At 37.8% G+C, this 23,887-nt stretch overlaps 1 protein-coding gene across 4 annotated transcripts in view; it reads right to left on the reverse strand.

Annotated features, from left to right (window-relative positions):
• The window catches only part of WDR49 (WD repeat domain 49), a 134,571-nt gene that overhangs the window by 79,520 nt on the left and 31,164 nt on the right, over positions 1-23,887 (reverse strand). For 2 of the 4 annotated variants that reach the window (XM_045088605.1, XM_013058288.2), the window contains 3 exons: positions 17,842-18,009; positions 16,383-16,531; positions 857-1,090 (listed from right to left, as the gene is read on the reverse strand). In XM_045088605.1, the coding sequence (XP_044944540.1) occupies positions 857-1,090; positions 16,383-16,531; positions 17,842-18,009 (551 nt within the window). Of the gene's footprint in view, positions 1-856; positions 1,091-16,382; positions 16,532-17,841; positions 18,010-20,030; positions 20,151-23,887 lie in introns of those variants that run through there. The other 2 variants (XM_045088606.1, XM_045088604.1) reach the window with 2 other exon arrangements.

The following is a 23,887-nucleotide window of genomic DNA, read 5'->3' on the forward strand; positions in this document are numbered from 1 at the left end:
CTCATTTCAGCGTGAATGCAAAAGCTTCTGCAGAAGGGAAGGGAAGCATGGGTCAGAGTTACTGTTTAATTGGCCACAAGCTGGTTACGGGGCTCTCTGCTGGGCTCCTGCTGTGCAGTTACGAAGAGTCCTGCAGTGGGATAAGCTCCCTCTGGTGCCTCTCCCTCCGTGACACCACACGCCCGCTCACCCTGTCCTCTGAAAAGGCCCATGGTCTGGACTGCATGTTCGCTCCAGAGGAGCTGCGGCGTCTTCATTGACATTCAGGTAGTGCTCCCATAAGCAAAGGCTGCAAAGTGTCATTAAAGTGGTGGGGAGACAAACAACCCTCGTGCTGCATACCAAGTGGCACCACATTTAACTGAATCATTTTATTATGAATACATTCCGGGCTGCCACTGTGAGCCACTGGTGTAAAATATGCTGGCAAAATGGATCTCTGCTAATTACATTTCATGCATATTTCAGAACTTTCCACCGGGATACGGGAGGCTGGCGTTCATAAAATAGAATTTTACAACCAGGTTCACTTGCATTTGGCATCAAGACCCAAATGAGCGAGTAACAAACAGAAGTTCAATTACATTGCATGTTTTGTTTGTTTTCGCTGGAATATTGTAATTCCTTATAACTCTATCTGTGCCGCCGTGGTCCCTGGCTGCAAATGAAATCACTCTTCAAATCCACCTGAACACACATCATTGCAGAAAAGTACATAGCTATTAAATCGTTTCCTTCCCACAATCTTTTTTTTTTTTTTTTCCTGTATGTGTCCTCAGTTGCCGTAGGCTGAATTAAAGGAATGAGCCTCTGGACCCGGGGACTTGTCAGGAGAGTGACAGAAAAGCATCATTACCTGCTTCAAGACCGAACTGTAAAGAACACAAGTGACTGCTTTCTTGTGGCTCTTCACCCTTGTGCTGGCCTCGCTTTTCATCACCAACAATGCAAGCTGGTTATTAAATGAGATGAAAAGCCGTCCATGGGCTTCATCAAAGTGGAAGAGACATCTGAAGTCCTGACTTTTGGGGAAAGAACAAGCTATCCTCTGGATGGACAGCTGGTGCTGAATATCCCAGAGTCTCAAAACCTGGATAAAAAGTGATCAAGTCATAGGAACATGTCAAGAACAATTGTAAATTTTTAGCCAGAACTGTTTCTAGTTCACACTCCACCCCAGGCAGACAGTTGTTTCCTCCATGGTGCTGATTGTTCATGCTTCTGTCCTGGCACATAGTCTTCTTATATCTCCTTATCCATTTAAATGTCTTTCCACTTGTAGTCTCTCCCAGGAAAGGACTGTGTTTAGTCTCAGTCCCGTGAAGAGTGCTCTATGTACTTTTGGTAAGCAGAGTGATATCCCCCCGCAACAGATGTCCAAGTCCCCATCCCTGCAGTGCGAATGTTATTTGCATGGCAAAAGGGATTTTCCAGGTGTGATAAATTAAGGACTTTGAGATGAAGAGATTACCCTGGATGCTATGCGTGAGTCCAATGTCATTATAAGGGGGAGGGGAGTGATGGGATGTGAGAAAGACCCTATCTAGCTTCACCAGCTTTGAAGATGGAGGAAGGGGGCCATGCGCCAAAGCAGCTGGAAAAGGCAAGGAAAGGGATTCTTCCCCAGAGCTTCCGAAAGAGGAGCCCTGCCAGCGCCTTGATTTTAGCTCAGTGAGACCCATGCTGGAATTCTAACCGCAGAACACAAATACATTTGTGTTGTTTTAAGCCACTGAGTTTGTGGTTGTCACATTACCAATTGAAAAGTAATACAGTCTCTTTCTCTAATATATATGATATATATTATAATCTCTATATAGTTATATATACACATGAATATATTATATCATTATATAGTATAAAACATGTATTATATACATATTACATATATACATATATATTGTATGTGTGTATGAAATAAAAGACGGTATTAAGTGAAATCAAGTCCACATAAACCTCAGACATTAGATTCTTATTCAAACACAGACAATCAAGACAAAAATGACATGCAGATGGTACGAGACAAACACTGAAGAAAACAGGAAGAGTGGCTTTGCAGGTGCCTATGTTGCGGCTGTCAGCCATGGTACAAAATCAACACAGGCAGTGAGGGAGAGTCGAAAGGAAGACAGTAAAAAATCCCTCCAAGAGATGCTAACAGGCAAGTTCTAGGACTAGACTTCTTGAGTTCTAATCTTGGTTCTGTCCCTCACTAGAGGGGGACCTCTAGCAAGTTTCTTTGCTCTTCTAGGTTTTGATATAGTACCTACCTCATCCAGCACTATGAAGATTGAACCAGACTCCATGTCAAGAATTTAGCATGATGGGGGCACCTGGGTGGCTCCTTCGGTTAAGCAGCTCCCTTCGGCTCAGGTCATGATCCCAGGGCCCTGAGATGGAGCCCCACATTGGGCTCCCTGATCAACAGAGAGCCCGCTTTTCCCTCTACCTCTGTCTGCTGCTCTGCCTACTTGTGCTATCTCTCTAATAAATAAATAAAATCTTTAAAAAAAAAAAAAGAATTTAGCATGATGATCAGCATGTAATAATAGTAATTGTTTTGTTATTAAATGCATTTTATTATGTTTTCATTGTGTAAATATCAGAGCCGAAGAGGTTCTTTCAAATTAGTCAGTCTATCTTATCCAATGTAAGAATTATTCCTCAACAATCTATAAAAAATGGTCTCTGTTTAAGTGAGTGTTTATAACTCCAGAAGGCAGGCAACCCTGCAGTTCTTAATGTATTTTAAATCATATAATCTTTGGGAAAATAAAACGTTCAAAATGATGGTCTAGGAAGTGGTGATGCAACATGGGGGCTTAAGTGGGTATGAGAAGAATAAATGAAAGAAAATGGGATTGGGAGGGAGACAAACCATAAGTGACTCTTAATCTCACAAAACAAACTGAGGGTTGCTGGAGGGAGGGGGTTTGGGAGAAGGGGGTGGGATTATGGACATTGGGGAGGGTATGTGCTTTGGTGAGTGCTGTGAAGTGTGTAAACCTGGTGATTCACAGACCTGTACCCCTGGGGATAAAAATATATGTTTATAAAAAATAAAATATTATATATAAAAAAAAATGATGGTCTATCTCTGCCTCCTAAATGCATGTACCCATATATGTACACAATTTTCCATATAATTTCTTTGGGTACATAGACATGAATAGCCCTCATACATATGAACAGATCTTGGGAATCCATAGGATAGAAATCCCTACAGTATTTTTAAGTATGTTCAGCCAAAGATGTCCTTTTCTACCTCTTGATTCTACGTCTTCTCCTAAATCTATATAGGTCTCTTCCACGTCTTGACTGGGGTAACTGATCCCAGTTCCTTTTAACCATCTTTTTTTTTTTTTTTTAAGCATTTTTTTTTTTAAGATTTATTTATTTATTTATTTGACAGAGAGAAATCACAAGTAGGCAGAGAGGCAGGCAGAGAGAGAGAGAGAGGAGGAAGCGGGCTCTCTGCGGGACTCGATCCCAGGACCCTGAGATCATGACCTGAGCCGAAGGCAGCGGCTTAACCACTGAGCCACCCAGGCGCCCCCTTTTAACCATCTTACTATCAGAACTCACTCCACCAAGGCAGGCTCCTGGTTCTCTCCCTCTGTTTGCACTCTCTCCTGGAGAGGACCACCATTCAAACGCTGTTTACTGTAAACACCATGGCTGCCTTTATCTGTGATCCAAAATCCAATAGTCCCGGAGGGCTTTATTCTCAATCCACCCCTTTCAACCCCAGGTCCTACTCCTCAGGGACCATCTTTTTTAATTATTTTTTTTTATTTTTTATTTATTTGGAGATAGCTTCCTTTAACCTTCCTGAGTTACAGATTTCTCTGTTAACACCAAGGAATAGCAGTGTGTGTGTGTGTGTGTGTGTACATATCATATAGTGATCAAAGGACTCTTTTTTTTTTTTTAAAGATTTTATTTATTTATTTGACAGAGAGAAATCACAAGTAGATGGAGAGGCAGGCAGAGAGAGAGAGAGAGAGGGAAGCAGGCTCCCTGCTGAGCAGAGAGCCTGATGCGGGACTCGATCCCAGGACCCTGAGATCATGACCTGAGCCGAAGGCAGCGGCTTAACCCACTGAGCCACCCAGGCGCCCCTCAAAGGACTCTTATATTTGAAAGTAAAGAGGTTAATTACATTTTTTCCCTCCCTTTTCATTCCCTCAATCTAAACTTTTTCTTCTGGTCCTATTGGGTGTGATACTTTCAGATAATATACTCCTTACACACAAATTTCTGCATTATCAATTTAAGGCAGTATCTCTCCACTCATCAAAATATAAGATGCACACTTAAGGTCCTCAAAGACGTATGTTAAGCATGGTGCTCAGAATGGAGCCAATATTTCAGGGATGTTCTAACCACTGTTAGAGGTTCCGTGACTTCTTTAAACCATTTATCTTTACATTAACTCATTCCATCATGAATGTTTCTTACCTTGAAGTTCTGACTGTGCAAAACTCTAAATATTAATCCCATGAACAAATAATCAAGCCAGATGTCTACCATCCTACCTTCAGAAATCTGATCTATTAAACCAAGACTAGGATTTTTCTTACTTTTTCAAAGTATGACAATATAATCTTGAATCCTAGTTCAATTATATTGACAATCCCTTCCTGATTTGCCCACATATCCCACAAGACATAGTAGGTGTCAATAGGTATTTTTTTAATTTGTTGAACATTGTGCCTCACCTAATAACTAAGTCTTTATCTGGCTCGTTGATGGAGATCATTAGCTCAGATGAAGTCCAAGAATACAAAACCCCATAAAATTTTGCCTCACTTCTGCATGGCTATTCACCCAATTATAGATCTCATAATCCTCAAAGATATTTTATAAAACTTCTTCAACATCTTATATAAATAATTATGCTTGATGGATAGGGTAACTTCTCCATTGACCAACAATTATAACAAACTTAAAATGACCTAGTCAACCCCTGCCAGGTAAACAGCATTACCAATCATTCTAATCCTAAGAATATATATTCATGAAGTAAAATGTTTTGTTTGTTTTTTGGTTTTTGGCAAGAATTTTTCATTAAGGAGCTCATTCTGGTTCTTAAACATTACTAAATTGTTTTTATTAAAAAACATTCTGGCACCTCTCCAGAATATGTTTTTCCTCAAAAATATAAATTCTACAAGAACTAAGACCTGCAAATATTTTTCCAAGTGTGTGTCCTAAATAAAAATAGAATTGATAAACTGTTATTTTGAATGTGAAAGCCACAAGATTAGACACATCTATATCATTTTCAAACACTCATATTCTTATAATAGTCATACTCTCATTGTTCAGAATCTTGTCTTCTTTAGTATGGACTCCCTTCTAAAAAGTAGAAACTAACTTCACATCAGAATAATAATCTGGGGAATGGTTGAATATAGATTAATAATAACTCAATGGTATTAATGGACTATAATTTCCACAGAATCATTTTCTACCATGTTGTTCAAATAATTTATATTGCCTTTAATATTTTATTGACATATAGTCACATAAATTAAATGAAAAATTAAAAATATATGAGTAACAACCTCTGGTCTATGATAGGTTAGTTCTTGTCATTAGCAATTAAAATTAGAAATATGTTTTTTATCAAAATGTGCATGTTCATTATTTTTTCTTAAAATTGTTTTTTGTTCTGCTTTCCCTTCTTCCTTCAAAGAACCCTAACTCTCTTAATTACTGATCCCTGATCCCATTAAGTTCCCTTCCATCTTTAACTCTGATTTTTCTCTCTGCTGAGGATGAAAGCATCAACATTGATATATTAACATCAATGCACAAAACAGTGTTCTGGCTGTCATCTAGCAATCACCTCACGGTATGTGACCTCCCACAAGTTTTTCAGTTTTTTTCCACACTACCACATTCTGTATGAGTGGTTCTTAACCTTGACATTAGAAACACCTGCAGTGCCTTAAAAATCACCTGTTTGGGCCCTTTTGCCAAGACTATTAAATCAGAATCTTTAAGGATGGGGCTCAGGGATTAGTTTTTTTGTTTTTTGTTTTTAATTTCCCAAGCATTTCCTTTGCATTGTACCTTGACTTCTTGACACGGTTTTAAGGTCAATGCTAATATCCTTGAACAAGAAGTCTTTCTCTCAGCCTAATCAGTAATATCATGTGGCTTGATTTAAAGCAGATAACTGTAATCCCCTTCTTTCCTAATCAGTCTTTATCCTTTTAATCATGAAAAATGTCTCACATTAATTTGGTTTTATTAATCAAGTCTTTTGACAAAATGTAACTTAAATATCTAGTTAGTATTTGAGAAGCATGGGTTCTTCTCTTTGATACTCAGGTTGACTTCTGGGATAGAATTAGGCCACAGTTCAGAAAGAAATATATTTAATAATAATTTTCATTCCAGATTTCTAGTGAGGTTTTCTTTATCCATAGTAGGAAGAATACATAAACTAACAAACACCTAAGCTTAAAAATCACAACTGAAAATTGACACTTTTTAATTTATATTTTCCACAAATTTTGATCTAAACTGTACACTCTGTTTTCATCATGATACCTCAGAACTTGTGGTGTCTGTCCAAGCTCAGCCTTCCTAAGCCCAGCTCTTGAAATGGTGGGCTTTCTATTTCCTCACCATTTTTATATTAAGAGAAATAAGTACATAAACTTATGATTTAGTATCGACAACATTTAGCTCTTCACATAATTAAAATGGCATATTACTTTTTGGCAAAACCTTTACCTTGTTTCAACTGTTAGCTATTTAATAACACAATTATTCATATATGTTAGAACTAAAAATCAGTGGACTGAGACCTGACACCTGGATTTTAATATTACTCAGATCTGTCAGCTTAGGTGTGTGATTTAAACCTGTCCATTGCCTCGCCTTTCTCCTAAAGGGGCCCCTGCCAGCTCTGAAATTCTGTCAATTCCGTCTAGAATGTACTAAAGTTGCTCAACCCATTATCTATAGCTTCCAAAACAACAATTAAAACAAATTTAGAAAGGGGCACTGTGAAGATCTGACTAGAGAAATGTAGGCTCCCACCATGTTTTCAGTCTAATTTTGCTGAAGAACTATTTTCTGCTCCCATGGGGTGCCTGGGTGGCTCAGTCGGTTAAGTGCCTGTTGGGCTCGGGTCATGATCCCAGGGTCCTGGGATGAAGCCCCACATCAGGCTTCTTGCTCAGTAGGGAGCCTGCTCCTCCCTTCCACTTGTATTCTCACTTTCTCTCTCAAATAAATAAATAAAATCTTTAAAAAGAATTTTTTCCTGCTCCTTACAAGAGACAGAATCATTTCACCTAGACATAATAAAACTAAACAATAGAAAAGGACATAAATATAACTGTTACTTTGTACTGTAACTACTGTATTTGTAAATAGGTAACTTCATGGATGGGTAGGTACATGGGCAGATGCTTGGATAGATAGGGAATCTGTTTTCAGTGACCTTTGTAAAACCAAATGAGCATTATTTACATATTGGCGACACATCCAAGTTTAATTTAGAGTAGGAGGGAAAAAAAGATTCATAGTGTCCTAATAATGATATAAAAACACGGGAAAGGTAGAAAACAGACTCAGGTGACTTGATCAAAATGAGGTGACTTCATCAAACACTTACTACTAACTCCTGCCATCCTAGAGGGGAGAGATATAAAATGAAATAAGAAAAAGAGAGAGAGTATATGTCAGTATGGGATCTTGAGGACAGCAGTGAAGCTCAGCTCTCTGGGGAAATCCACAAAATCCACTTGCAGATGATTGGATCACAGGAACTGATGGAACTGGGTCTCCTGAATACTCCTTTATGTACTAACAAGCCTATTTCTTCAGAATTGAAGCCTTTGGATAATCCACAAAAGCATCATGGGTGAACACTTAAAGGCAATTTTGTTTGACATGATATATGCAAGCAAAAGTATTCTACTATATAATTCAGATAATGTTTTTTATCCTGAAGTCATAGAACAGAGCTTCCTTTAAGAAAAATTTTCACCTTTTTTTTTTCCCCAGAACTGAAGTCAAACCTAAAATATTGGCTGGAAGCTAAACTCTTCTCTTATGCTAACCATCTTTAAATTGTTACCATAACCATGATCTTCTCTCACTGTTGTTGTTTTGTTGCTGTTCTTGTTGTTTTTTACATTCTTTTCGACAAGAATGAGTAGATAATATAGCTCTAAGACTCAGATTTCTTTTAAGTGTCTGTGTATTCTATCACTGTACTTGAAAAATTCAAAACGTTTTCTAGCACTACGAATTTTTCTGTAAAAATCTCACTAATGCCCCAGTTCAAGAATAACAAATTTAAGTTTAATGAACTCAAGTTTAATAGACTTAACTAATACCAACATATTATTTCAGGTGCTCTCCTTTTCCAAAACAAAATTTACTTGGGAAATCAAAACAATTTCACTTACCCGGATTTTTTTTTTGCCATTATCATTAGTCACCTAACACTAAAATAGAATAGTAACAGAATTTGTGGTTGTCTTCAAAGAAAAAGTTGTCTAATTTTGCTTTTCAAAGATCATCATTCCTATTTTATTTTACAAAGTAAACTTAAACACTTTAAATTTTAAATCCTTCTTTTCTTTTCTTTCACTCTCTCTTTTCTTTCTTTCTTTCTTCCCACTTAAGATTTATACTAACAACAGCTTTGAAGGAAATTAGTGAAAAACAGCTAGAACAAGAGAATTCAGGTTTAAATATCATTGCAGACTAGGTTTTCATCGGGGGTTTTTCTGCTTCAAAGAAACACAACTCTGAATAAACATAATTTTTACTGCCTTGCTAGGTCTTCAGGGAGTGTGGACCATCTTCACAGGTCCAAAAGAAAAAAAGTGAGAAAAGAAACAAACTTAAAATAGAAACAGGGAACAGTAGGCCTAAATGAAGAGATTGCAACCAGGAGCCTAAGCCTTGGATCATCAGCAAGGTGGAGGCACCGAGGCTAGGCTGTTAGACAAAACTGGACAACAGACAAGGAGAATACCTCAGGATGGTAACTATCCTTGTTTCCACCTTCAGGAACAAACAGAAATCTCCGGAGGAAAGAATCTTCAGTTTAGGTCCTCAGAATGCCAGTAGTTTAGCAACAGCAAAAAATGAGGTGACACACTGGGGAGGGTATGTGCTTTGGTGAGTGCTGTGAATGTGTAAACCTGGTGATTCACAGACCTGTACCCCTGGGGATAAAAATATATGTTTATAAAAAATAAAAAATTAAAAAAAAAAATGAGGTGACAATAAAAGGTTGCCAAACATAAAAATGAAACAAGTCACCCTGAGGGAGAACCACCCGAGTAGCAAATACCAGATTTAGATCTCTAAGGACTCCAGATACTGAAATTCTTGGATAAGGACATATAATAATGAAATCGAAATTAAAGAGCTAAAAATCAAAAATCTGAAAATGAGCAAGCACCAAAAAACTATTCAAAATTACCAGGCAGTTAAAAAAATGTTTTGGGAAAAAAAAAATCTATATTAAAATTAAAAACTCAATGAATGGGTTATATAGAAAGTGGGCACACCCTGATTAGAAACTTCACATTAAAATCAAGAATTTGCAAGAATATGTTAATGAAGGCACCTGGGTGGCTCAGTGGGTTAAAGCCTCTGCTTTCAGCTCAGGTCATGATCCCAGGGTCCTAGGATCAAGCCCCAGGTCAAGCTGTCTGCTGGGCAAGGAGCCTAATTCCCTTCCTCTGCCTCTCTGCCTACTTGTGGTCTCGGTCTGTCAAAAAAATAAATTAAAAAAAAAAAAAAAAAAAAGAATGTGTTAATGTGTCTCCTTTAAAAAGTAGGAAAAACCTGAACAAGGAATGGGAAAGACATTTGTACATGATTTTTTTTTCTGAAAGACAGTTAAAAGAATGAATAAATGGAAAAAAACAGGGTGTGGTTTCTCAGTATTTTAAAGATGTCAAATATCATATTCAGTGAAATTTCAACCCAAATACTTTCATGAAACATGAATATTGATCCTAAAATATACTTGGTTTATAAAGGATAAAATGCAGAAGATAGTTAAAATTGAAAAAGGAAAACAAGAAGTAGAAAATGCCCCACCATCAAAATATAGGGGCCTGGGTGGCTCTCAGTCCGTTAAGCCTCTGCCTTCAGCTCAGGTCATGATCCTAGGGTCCTGGGATTGAGCCCCGCATTGGGCTTCCTGCTCAACAGAGAGTCTGCTTCTCCCTCTTCCTCTGCCTCTCCCCCTGCTTGTGTTCACACACTCTCTCTCTCAAATAAATAAATAAAATCTTTAAAAAAATACACACACACATATGTATACAATAAAGTTATGCTAGTTAAATGATATGTTATGTAGGAAAAGACAAATAGACTAATGGAAAGAATAAAACACCCAGAAACAAATTCATATATATATGGCAACTCAAATGATAACAAACGGCATTTCAAACCACGGAGAGACAAATTATTCAAAAAATAGTCTTGGCTATCCATTTGTAGAAAAAAAAAAAAACTTCACACAAAATAAACCACAAAGGTAAATGCAAACTATATTTATTCAACTACAGAAAAACTATTAGCAGAAATAAAGAATATTTTTATAAAAATGAAGTGTAGAAGACATTTTTTTTTCAAGATTTTATTTATTTATTTGACAGACAAAAATCACAAGTAGGTGGAGAGGCAGGCGGGGGTGGGGGGAGCAGACTCCCCACCAAGCAGAGAGCCTGATGCGGGGCTCAATCCCAGGACCCTGGAATCATGACCTGAGCCAAAGGCAGAGGCTTAACCCACTGAGCCACCCAGGTGCCACTGTAGAAGACATTCTTAAGCAAGATAAAAAATCCAGAGCCACAAAGAAAACCATTTCTTAGACTCAACTTCATAAAAAGTTTAAATTTGTTTAAAACAACAAACAAACAAAGCGACTTTTGAATGAGGGGATGCCTGGGTGTCTCAGTGGATGAAGCCTCTGCCTTTGGCTTAGGTCATGATCTCAGAGTCCTGGGATTGAGCCCCACATCAGGCTACTTGCTCAGCAGGGAGCCTTTTTCTCCTTCTGTCTGCTTCCCTCGGCCTGATGCTCCTTCTGCTTGTGTTCTCCCTCTCTCTCTGACAAATAAATAGATAAAATCTTTAAAAAAAAATAATAATAAAAACTTGTGAATGAGAAAAAGAACACAAAATTAAAAGACATATGCTTGAAATAAGTAAAATATTTGCATCATCTATAATAAAGGATAATCAAAATATTTTTCAAACTACTACAAATCAATAAGAAAAAGACAGAGTTCATAAGAGAGGGCATGATTAGCTCATTATTAGCTAATGCACCAAAAAACAATAAATAAATGAATATAAATGGATTTGAAAAAAGAAACTCATCCTAATTTTTTATCCATCAGATTCACGTGTACACAAAATAGGGAAACACATTAATAGTATCCATTATTGACAAGTCTGTGGGAGAAACAGGCACCTTTACACACCTTTGGTGAGTATACCAATGGGTACAATGTTTCTAGATCTAAATCAGCAGCATCTTAACAGCTTCTTTAAGAAGAATATTCCCCGGCAATTGCCCTCCTGGGTATTTACCCCAAAGATATAAATGTAGTGATCCGTAGTGGCACCTGCATTCCAGTGTTTATAGAAGCAATGTTCACAGTAGCCAAACTCCGGGATGAACTGAGATGTCCATCAGCAGATGAATGGAGAAAGATGTGGTGTATATATACAATGGAATATTACTTAGCCAGAAAGTTTGAAACCTTACCATTCAAATCAACGTGGATGGACCATAGGCCTATGTAAAGTCACACAGAAACATCTCTAGGAGCTATTATTAAGGGAAAATCAAGTTGCAGAAAATTATGTCTTATTTGATACCATTTACCCAAAAACTAATAATAAATACTACCTTGTATTTGTACACATACATAGGATGGTATATATAGTAATATATTGTATTGTGTTATAACTTATTATATGTAAAAATATAATAATATAATATATGTATATAATATTATTTGTATATGATATATAATACAGTTGACCCTTGAACAACATGGGCTTGAACTGCGCTGGTCCACTCATATGTGAATTTTTTTTATAAATACAGTACTATATATGTGTTTTCCCTTCCTTATGATTTTCTTAGCATTGTCTTTTGTCCATCTGACTTTTTTTTAGACTCACACATAAAATATATAAAATATAAAATAGTTGTTAATCAACTATTTATTTTATTAGTAAGGCTTCTAATCAACAGTGGGCTATTGGTAGTTAAGTTCTTAAGGAGTGAAAAGTTGTACATGACTTTTCAACTGTGTGCCCCAACCCCCATGTTGTTCAAGGGTCAACGGTATATTAAAATATAAATTATGAGAAGATATGCACAAGTGTTAATAACGACTATTTCTTGGGAGAGGAACTGATTTGAAGGGGAAGTGAACAAAAAGAATATTCACTTTTATGCACTACATGCGTCCCCATTTGCAATTTTTATGTAACAGCATTAATTATTTACTCATATATTTTAAACAAAATGAAAACGGCTTTGTTTCCAGATGAACAGAGGGAAGCTGAGGAGGAAGAGTATGTAGAAAGGGAAGACAAACGGGTAAGTCATTACACAAAAGGCTCACTTTGTATTTTCCTTACTAACTTTGAGGCCACAATGTAGAAATTGGGCTCTGGGAAAAATCAGAACCTCCAAAGAAGGACTGTTACAAAGCAATCTGATTCTGGCGGCCAAATCAGGGTGAACAGCCCAGAAAAAAAGAGTTAGGAGCAATAGAAGAGCTTAATCAAGCCCACTAGTTACAATGTCAGCCCCCAGAGAGCTCTCCCCTAGGCTTTGAAAAACCTTCCAGTTCAGGGGCCCCTGGATGGCTCAGCTCATGCTCTCAGAGGCTTGGGATGGAGCCCTACATCAGGCTCTCTGCTCATCAGGGAGCCTGCTTCCCCCTCTGTCTTTCTGCCTGCCTCTCTGCCTACTTGTGATCTGTCTGTCAAATAAATAAAACCTTAAAAAAAAAAAAACAAAGAAAGAAAAAGAAAAAAAGAAAACCCTTCCACTCCCCATGGTAATTTCTCCTCCAAATCCCCAAGTTACTGCCTCCCAGCAGGGCCTTGTCATCAGTGAAAGTCTAAAGGTGCAAAACAAAGTACAATTGGACTACCATTTAGTATGATGCCAACTTCTATAGGGAAAAATTTATTTAATCATCACTGCAAAATAGTAACAGACCAGTCTTCCAAAAAACAACTTGAGTCTCAGATCATTTTTGGAAAAAATTATTTAGCTCTAGATTGCTTTGGTCTGAAATTCTCTAATACAGCAATTTATTGACCAAAGTATGATTCATTCAAAGGCTCTTTGAAAAAAAGATGTGCTCTTTCATTTTCTCTGTTCCTTAACTTAACCCTAATTCCATAAAACATCCAAAAGAATTGTACAGCAATAAAGCAAAGGCTTAACCTGATTGCAGAAAGCCCTGTTGTTTGTTGTAAAGACGTAAAGATGATGATTACTATGCCTTTATCAAAGTGAAATGGATTTAGACTAATGTAAAAGACAGTATGACAAGCTTTATTATAATGCAATCGTTTACAAGTCAAAGGAAAAACAGAATGATAAAACAGCTTTGGAAGAGCCTAGGTAGTCTTAACATTGAGGATACCTATACACAATCCATTCTGACTCAAATGACTTTTTTTTTTCACTTGCTTTTAAAGTGATTAAAAAACAACAACAACAACAAACTTTTGTGCACTAAAACTGCAGTGGTTAACTGATGTCAGCCTGCTGTGACCAACTCAGAAGATCTCAAGGAGAAATACAAAACAAGAAGAATCAGAAAACCAGGTAAGCAGAAGCATACAGGCAGTATTTTTGAAAAATCATATATGATAGAAACATAGATATTAAGATGACCTAAGGGGTCTTTCACAAGTGAATGCGGGGATCAACAAACCTTAATTTTTACACCAAACAAATTATATCTTCTGATGCAATTATACCTTGGAGAACTAGTGTTGAGTAGTTCTCAACATAAAATCCCCTGTAAACTGACAAACTTTGGAGCAGTTCTTTAGAACAAGCTGATACAATGTCTCCCAAGCTATAGTCTTCAGTAAAATGAGTAAAACATTTACTAACCTACTTTAAGAATTTTTTCAGTGAACACTTTCATGGAATTCTATAATGATAAAATACCTGGTTTTGTTTTTTTTTTTTTTCATATTTATATCTTAGAAAGACTCAATCACTTAAGATTTATTAAGAATGTGTTTGGCACAATCCAAAAAAGATACAGTCCTTAACCTCATGAATCCCAACAATTAGTTGAATTACACTATTTGATATATTATATTCAACATGTGTTTAGTATACATTAATATGAGCTATGTCCCAGGAAACACACACACAAAAATGAATTCAACCAATAATTTTTGCTTTTAAGGACTCAAAATCTAGAGAGAGATACATATATAACCTTTTTTTTAAAGATTTTATTTATTTATTTATTTGACAGAGAGAGAGAGATCACAAGTAGGCAGAGAGGCAGGCAGAGAAAGAGAGAGGAGGAAGTAGGCTCCCCGCTGAGCAGAGAGCCCGATGCGGGACTCGATCCCAGGACCCCGAGACCATGACCTGAGCCGAAGGCAGCGGCTTAACCCACTGAGCCACCCAGGTGCCCATATATAACCTTTGAGTATACAAAACCCATTATGTTAAACTTGGTACTGGCAGTTATAACAAAGTGCTCAAAGATCTCAAAAAATAAAACAACTAAATGTGACTAAGACATTAAAAAAAGTTTTCAGTCTGAATGTTTTGGTACTTTAGATTCATAGTAATATGTCTTCACTTCAAACTGTCAACAAATAACGATTAAGCAAACAGGACAAGGTGCCAGGCACTGCAATGGATACCGAGTAAACTGAAAAGATATCACCCCTGGTTAAGGAAGCAAACCAACAACTTTGATACAACAGGATACATGCTCTAATGAGAGACATACAAGGGCAGTTGGAGTGCAGAGGAGGAAACAGCTAGGTCTGTGTGAAAGACTCCAAAAAGTCTGAAACTTTGAGGATAAACAGGCATTTGCCAATTGATCATCAAGGAGAGGGAACCAAAGACAGAAGAGCTTGCTGCTGAGCCGGGAGGCAGCATGGCGGGGAGAGCCAAAGGTACGATATGGCTGGAGCATTAAATGAAAAAAAGAGAAAAGCAGGAAATAAAGTAGGGCTAACAGACTGAGGGAGGGCTTTGTACAAAAGTTTAAGAATTCTGGAGTTGATTTAGACCGAGAATTGGATGGAGTGCTAAAATGGTTGGTTTTGGTTTTTTGGGTTTTGTTTTTTGTTTTTTACAAACCACTTCACTAGCAGGATAAGGGGTAGATTAGAGTCAGACCGGTCTGAAAGTAGGGAGACAGTTAGAAAAACTTTGCAAAATTTTGGGCAAAAGAAGAAGTTTTGAATTAGAACAGTGGCAGCTGAGAGGTGAGGCTGATAAACATATTTCGATGATGGAATCAACCAGAATTGAGAGAAGATTTACCAACAGGTGATAGAGTAAAATAAGCAAGTTTGGCAGGATTTGTGGGGGGGGGGAGCTTAGGAGTAGAAGAGGAGTTCCTATTTAATTTTTATATATATACACATTGCTTTAGAATAAAATAAAAAGTCAGATTCACTGTAAGTCTTAGAGGCTGTCCTTCTCTTACAACCGAACATCTTGAAATCTAGTGTATGTTACCTGGATCTATAAAATCAAGCATTATGGAAAATGAAAGTTTTACAGAGAAACAAGTGACAAGATTATGAGAGATTAAGACTACCTGGTTCTGACATCGTGTTTTTTTCCCCACCATATTTAAGATATCCCATAAATATCTCCAAAGAGAAATGGGCTGATATACATAACTGAAATGTTCTTAATATACCTAATAGTCTTCAGATTAACTTTGATTTCTAAACCACTGAGTTTCCTCAATATCAAAGCAACCATAGCTAATTAGCTGTGCCTCTTCTATGTCTTACCATTACCAAGCAACACTTCCTCATCTCCATTTGTTTTTTCTATTGAATAGGTGAGAACTCTAGAAACTCTCACTATGTAACCTTTTAAGAATACAATCCATGAGTATACAGTTTAAAGTTTTTTAATGAAATACTTTGTTCAGTTGCCCAGGACTATGCTTAAGTTACCATAAATATATTTTCCAAATATAGATTTCTGAAGCCATCGTATTTAGCCAGTGTATTTTAAAAATCCACACCAACCCTCAGAGAAATTCAGGACCACAGATAGATTTAGGTAGGAACTGAGGAGGAAGAACTAAATAAATTAAATGCACAATGTTACTTACTTTATCTTTGGAGAAGCTAAAAAGTTGTTTTCTTGCAGCGAAGAATTGGACAGCTATCACACTGGCTGAGTGACCCCAAAGGATACCAACTGGCTTAGAGACAACATAGGGGTTCCAAAGGCAAACTTTTTTGTTGATGCCAGCAGTTGCTAATCAGAATTAGAAGGACAAAAAGTGGTGTCAGTAATACGAACAACCCACACAATTCTTATTTTTTTTTAATGAACATTTTAATGTTATGTATAACAGAACATTATGAATACAATACACAATTCCTATTTTGAAATGAATGTGTGTCACATATCTGGGGGTTGAGATAATCAATGAGTCAATGAAATGGTTGATATTGGGGTCGTTCAAACTCAGTTGGCTAACCCAGCCTTCTCTAATAAGTCTCTAATTCTCTTTGAAAGGTGGATAGTGGCATATTCGTGAGTTCAAATTCAAGGTATCTTCTACCATGATTGTCAGGCATGATCATTAGAGATTTTAGGGACTCAGCCTCAGTAGCTGATATCGCTATTCTTCCTATGAGCAATTACTGAATGAGGCTTAAATTAATCTGACCCATTCCAAAGGCCGTGTATGTTCATTCTCTGTCACTACCCTATTAATTTTTAATGCCTCATTTTTACAATGCTTGAACTAATACATAGATAGATATTATATAACAAATTAACAGCTTTCAACATGTCACATAATTTAAGTAGTTAACCTTGAAGACTTTACAGCTTATTTCTTCAGCTAACATGTAGTCTTTGATATCCAAAAAAAGGAACTCTCGTTTAAGCTAAAATTCAGGTAATCTGAAAATGCTCAAAAAGCACTGGAGGTTGTATCCTGAAAGAGGAGAAACGTCTTCCATCGCCTTTCCGGCGCAGGTGCATTCCCGGTGGCGGCGGCAGTGCGGGCAGCAGGGGCCGCGGCATGTGGAGCATTTGGTGGTGTCAGAAAGATGGCAGAAGAGCAGACAGGGCACCAATACTGTCTTCCTCCTCTGTACCATCTTACACCCCCACAGATTCTTTTTTTTTTTTTTTTAAGATTTATTTATTTGACAGAGAGCAATTACAAGTAGGCAGCGAGGCAAGCAGAGAGAGAAGGGGAAGCAGGGTCCCCACCGAGCAGAGAGCCTGATGTGGGGCTCGATGCCAGGACCCTGAGACCATGGCCTGAGCCGAAGCCAGAGGCTTAACCCACTGAGCCACCCAGGTGCCCCACCCCCACAGATTCTAATTAAAACATTGGGGCACTTTCTCATATTTTCACCCCCATGTAGTTGCTATGTGCCGCTTGTCCTAATGCATCATTATCAGACATTCTTCGGCAATAAAATGTGAGCTGTTCGAGTCGGTCTCTCTGGCAATAAAGCAACAAGGTGGAGTGACTCCCTGCATACCAATATGCATCCCAGACTATTTATGAGGCCCTCATAGTTATCATGATTTATTTTACATACCAATTAAATTGAGCTGAGAGTGGTAATCAAAAGCATGAATGCCCTCGGCAACGTTGAAGGATGTCATTTTAAGATGCTTTTTTGATTTCTCTCTCCAAGCCAGCACCACCGTGTTTGTATTGCTGGTCGTACTGGAAATGAAAGCATCTAACGATGCATCATAAGTAACTGATAAAAAAAAGAAAGAAAGAAAAGGATCTTCAGTTGGTCTCTCACAAAACATGACCAAAACAGAACTGTTTTAATACCTGAAGTCAAAAACGAACCCAGATTTTGATCACACAGCCTGATGTGCAGGGAATACCTCACTAATGAATGCCTCCCCCTCCTCCATTAAAGAATTTAAAATTAGAAGTCACAGCTAAGTCTGCATTCAGACATTTTACCCAATCTCAGGATGCCTTGAAATTTTTTTCAGTGGGAACACATGGCAGGAAACAACATTAGTCACAATAATCATATGGGATTCTGGAGATTTAAGATGAGTAACTGGCCAAATTCCTGGGTTCTGCCTCATGGATCTGAAGCAGACAAATGGGAGCTTATCAGCCATCTGCTGCTCCCCGAGGTCCAGCTCATGCCCAAACCATGGTTTATTTAAGTCATGACTGGTCTAGAATGCCAGACCTCAACGCCTGGCACAAACATGGCCAGACTCAAGCAAATGACTGTTTTTGTAGGATGTATTCCTACATCATCCTGGATGACCCAACACCATCTTCTGGGGAGCAAAATTCCACTCCCTGACCAAGGAAAGTGATCTTGCTGCCTTTTGTCAGGAGGATCTCTCCATTTCTGTCAGACCCACTGGCTCCAAAAAGCAATTAGCTCTTATCCTCTAGAAGAGTATTCTTATTTCCTCCTTTTTTCTCCATCCTTTACTGTCATCTGTCTTTCTTTCAAAAGAGAAAGTGGGGGAGAGAGATAGAGAGGATGAAGGGAGGGAGAGGGGGAGGGACAAACCTAAGAAGTGATCAGGTCCTATAAAGGTGAGCCCTCTGAGCCTTTGAGCAATTAATTTCCAGGTCATAAAGGTTTCTGAGCACCTGCTGCTCCCCTGTTGCTACTTTACAGGAAGTCCCAACAGTCTGAAATCTGATGGCAATTGTTCTCGTAGGAAGCAACCTCCCTGAAAATACTCCCTTTATTTACAGAAAATGCTGAGGGTTATTGCAACTTGACTCAGTGAAGCAATATTAGAAGATCTAAAGTGTATAACAACACTATAATTATATCTTCCATTCCATGGAAATTTCATAATATCATTACAATACAATCAAAATAAAGTATTTCCACCCAGAAAATTACTTTGTCATGTGTTCCCGCATTATATCCAACTATCATCTTCAGTTTCAAGGCTATAAAGAAAAACATATAAAGAACTACATTCTGCTCTGGTATTCAACGTATTGCTTTTAGATTTGAATCTGCAGGCTACCAAGTGACATTTATGGGCCTGTAGTGTTACATCTCGGAGGCTCAACAATTCACACTTTTATTTCTAGACCAAGATATAACTTGTATCTGATTAGATTGTGGAATGCCAGAGCTCCTGAGAATGTCTGAGTAAGAAGAGGTGAGGGGAAAGCCATTTCCTTAAAATCAAATTATCTGATAAATAAAAATGTGTTCCTCACTTCTGGAAGACAGCAAAGGTTATGATGAAAAAGTTTTTAAAATATCAAGTGAGGGAATGGGCTGAACTGATAAAATAAAATGATTTGTTTTTAATACTCTCAGTGAGCTTGAAGATTGGTAGAGGAAAAATATTTTTTAAATTACTTTTAGATAATATTTTGAGGGGAAAAAAAGCCAACCTGATCATGTCTCTCCATTAAGATGCTCACTTTCCATGCTTCCGCTCTTTGCCACTTAGTCATAAAAAAAGGCATTAAGGGGACTGCCATCGATCCCTCTCCTCATTCGTGCTGTTGAAATGACCCCGCGTAATGACAATTAGGTAATGTGGGAAAAGTGATTTGAAAATGAAAAATGATACCTGAAAACCAAGTAAGTAATGCTATTAGGTGAAGCTGAAGTAAGCTTGAACGAGGCCACTCTGTATCATCTGCCAACAGGTAGAAGCTGGAGCAGAGTAGAAAATTGGGCCATTTCTAACCAGGAGTTCTTATGATCATTTTCCAAGCCTTTTTGCCTTATGAGTTGTAGGAATTAAGAAAACACCCTACCTTGAACTTTCTTGATGTTCTTTTGCTTGAGGGTGTTTGTTTTCGGTTGCATTTCTTACTTTGAAGTTGGAGTCCCACTCTCTGAGAGGACCACAGGGCCCTCTACATTCTGAGCAACTACCATCTCAAGAAGGAAAGATAGAAAGAATAACCCTCTCTATTTCATTTTTAAAAATCAAAATGCATCTAATTCAGTACTGTTGAGCACATTACAATAATGCAATTCATTTAATAACTTCTCAAAATACTGATTCGACCCATGTTCATGATACAAACGAACCTTCACCTTCTACCATGCTATTAAATGAGCTTCAGGAAGAGACCTCTTTCTTCAAACCTAGGCCACCAGCCTAAAACTCTAATTTCAACTGCTTTAAACATAGCAAGAGAACTGGTAAGAAGGACAGGGGTTCTAGCTAACTCAGGGATGTACCATCTTTTTGTCTAGATTCATTTAGATGCAGGGGAGTGGAACAAGGCACAACAAGACGCTAAATGTAATTTCTCTTCCAAACTTGGTCTCTATCGATTGTGAAGGCTTCCTAAGGAAATGTGATCTGGGATCTGTACTCTGAATTCTCTGGTACACCTGCATTAATTAGTGCAGCAATTACTGATTTGGGTATCAGTCTAAACTGTTTTGTACCTTCTCCTAGCCCTGGTCGAACCAAGGGGACCTTTCAGGGGCATCTGCCTTCAGCTCAGGTCATGATGCCAGGGTCCTGGGATTGAGCCCCACTTCAGGCTCTCTGCTCAGCAGGAAGCCTGTTTCTCCCTCTCCCATTCCCCCTGCTTATGTTCCCTCTCTCATTGTCTCTCTCTCTGTATCAAATAAATAAATAAAATCTTTTTAAAAAAAACCTTCTAACGTAATAAAAAAGAAAATCAATAGTTTTTATTATTGGCAATTTAGTGTTCACTTTTTCAGAAGCTACACTTCTAATCTGTAGTGCCCAAGGTTTCCAATGACATTGTCTATATGAGGCAATTATCTCGGACCAAAAAAGGGAAACTTCTCTGAGATTCAAGACACTTATGTCTTTCCACTATTGCATAAAATCTTGGTCCTTACTTTACAAGCACTTCAGAATGTAATTATTTTTCTATTAAAATATGACACAGAACTACTCAGAAAAGATGAAAACATTTCTCCTTCAAACTTTTAATAAGAAATCTGAACCTTATCTTAAAGCAGTAAGCTAATACTCTTATGTCTGAAACTAAGTTCTTCCTTTGACATTTCAGCTTTATCCTTAGCATATTTGCATACTACTTACATACTTGCTCATGTATTTCTTCCTTTCCTCAATTGTATATTCTTTCCTCACACTAAGAATAAAATCAGCCAAAATATTTCTTGAGGAGTTCTAAGAATATCAGTTTATGTTGCTTGGGTTAAAAAAAAAAAAAAATATATATATATATATACACACACACACACATACATATATATCAAATGAAACCAACCATTGGTTGCTTACTCCCAGTAGGATCGGTCTTGTGGTCCAGGGAGCATACGTAGTACTAAGCCCACTGTTCTATTTTTGACTCCTGCCCTTCTCTTTCTCCCTGCTTCTTCATTTCAACATTTCTTTCCTTCTCCTCATACTGAAATAACTGAGCTGCAAACAAACAAACAAAAAGTTGTATTTAAGTTTCTAATCTCTATTGCTAAATCTGGACATGGGCATTCATTCACTGGTTAGGACTGAAGTGTGTTCTCCTTTCAGAGGTACCAGGAGAACCCTAAAAATCTAAAAATTGAAATAAGAGAAAATCTTACAAAAACTCTTCACCGTTCTATATTCTGTACTTTCTCCTTTTTAAATTATCTTCTCTATTCATTTTCCTCGATATCCATTCATATAGTATTATTAAACTAAATATTTAGGGCACTTGGGTGGCTCAGTGGGTTAAAGCCTCTGCCTTCCCGCTCAGGGCTCAGGTCATGATCCCAGGGTCCTGGGATCGAGCCCCGCGTCGGGCTCTCTGCTCAGCAGGGAGCCTGCTTCCCTTCCTCTCTCTCTACCTGCCTCTCTGCCTACTTGTGATCTCTGTCTGTCAAAGAAATAAATAAAATCTTAAAAAAAAAAACTAAATATTTATAATTTTTTTACCCCAATCACTCTTAACCAGAAGTAACCCCTTATTTAACATAATTCATATCTACTAATATTTAGCAGAATTTCTTTTGGTATCTCCCTTTTCTTTTGCAATATTTTTCAATAGTATTTATCCAAGGTCTTAGTCTATTCAGGCTGCTATAATAAAACAGACTGGGTGGCTTAAATAATAGATGTTTATTTTTCACAGTTTGGGAGACTGGAAAGTCCAAGATCAAGGTGCTGACAGATTCAGTGCCTGGTAAGGGTTCATTTCCTGGTTCATGGGTGGCCTAATTCTTGCTGTGTCCTAACATTAGGAAGAACCAAGAGACTCTCTGGGGTCTCTTATAAGACATGAATTCTATTCATGGGAGCTAAACTCTCCAGACCTAACCACTTCCCAAAGGCACTCTCTTCTAATCCCATCATATTGGGGTTAGAATGTCAACATACAAATTTGGGAGGGGGACACAAATAGTTGGTCCATGACATTCTGTCCCTCCCCCCATCCATACCCTTTTCAAATGCAAATTACACCCAATAGTCTCAAAAGTCTTACTTAATGCATTTCAGCATCAACTCTAGAGTCTAAATTCAAAGTCTCATCTAAATCAGGTAAGTGGGGGGCACCTGGTGGCTCAGTGGGTTAAGCCTCTGCCTTCGGCTCAGGTCATGATCTCGGGGTCCTGGGATCAAGCCCATATCTGCAGGGAGCCAGCCTGCTTCCTCCTCTCTCTCTGCCTGCCTCTCTGCCTACTTGTGATCTCTCTCTGTGTCAAATAAATAAAATTTTAAAAAATAATAATAATAAAAATAAATCAGGTAAGGATAAGATTTAGGATACAATTCATCCTGAGGACAATTCCTTTCCAAGCTGTGAACTTAGGAAATCAAAGAAGTTGTTTACTTCCTGAAAAAGTGGTGCAACAGGCCTGTGATAGGAACTCCCACTGCAAAAGGGAGAAATAGGAAAGAAGAAAGGGGTAATAGATAACAAGGAAATACAAAGTCTAACCGGGAGAACTCCATTAAACCTTAATAGCCAACAATAATCCTCTCTGGCTTGATCTCTGCCTTTCAAATCCACTGGAGTGGCAGTGTTATGCCCATGGCTTGGTGGGTGCTGTCCATACTGTGACAGTGACCCCACTCATGCCACAGTTCTTCAAGTGACCCACTGCTGTTCTGGATCCTCTGTGTGGCCACACCACAACTCTCTGCAGAACTCTCACCCCTTAGGAACTAAGGGCTGAGGCAGTCGGCCCCACAGGAACCAGAAAGGCAGCCTCAGCCTTTGAAACCACTTTGCAACATCTTAGAAGAAAAGAAACAGGAACTTGTAGACATGGAAATAAAATCTAGCTAACCTAAAGCACAGTGATTTAAAACAATTCTTTAAAAGACTGAATAAAAATGTATAAGGTCTCCATAATTTGTAGGGTAATATGAAACATCTAAGATATATATAATAGGAGTCCTAAGAAAAAAAAGGGGGGACAGAAAATGTTGGAAAATATAACAATAGAAAAATTTCCAAATTTAATGAAAACCACAGCACCATATATCTAAGAATCTCAATGAGTTCCAAGCAGAATAAGCACACACACATACATACATACACACATACACCAAGAAAACTGAAGCACATCAAAAGTTAAGTTGCTAAAAACGAGTGAGAAAGGGAAATATTAACAAAACAATACACATGTGTTAGGTAAGGAGAAGAAAGGACATATCGTATGGTCTAAGAAG

The sequence above is a fragment of the Mustela putorius genome, unplaced genomic scaffold (assembly GCF_011764305.1).
Source record: "Mustela putorius furo isolate JIRA1106 unplaced genomic scaffold, ASM1176430v1.1 tig00003834_pilon_pilon_pilon, whole genome shotgun sequence".
Taxonomy (NCBI): domain Eukaryota; kingdom Metazoa; phylum Chordata; class Mammalia; order Carnivora; family Mustelidae; genus Mustela; species Mustela putorius.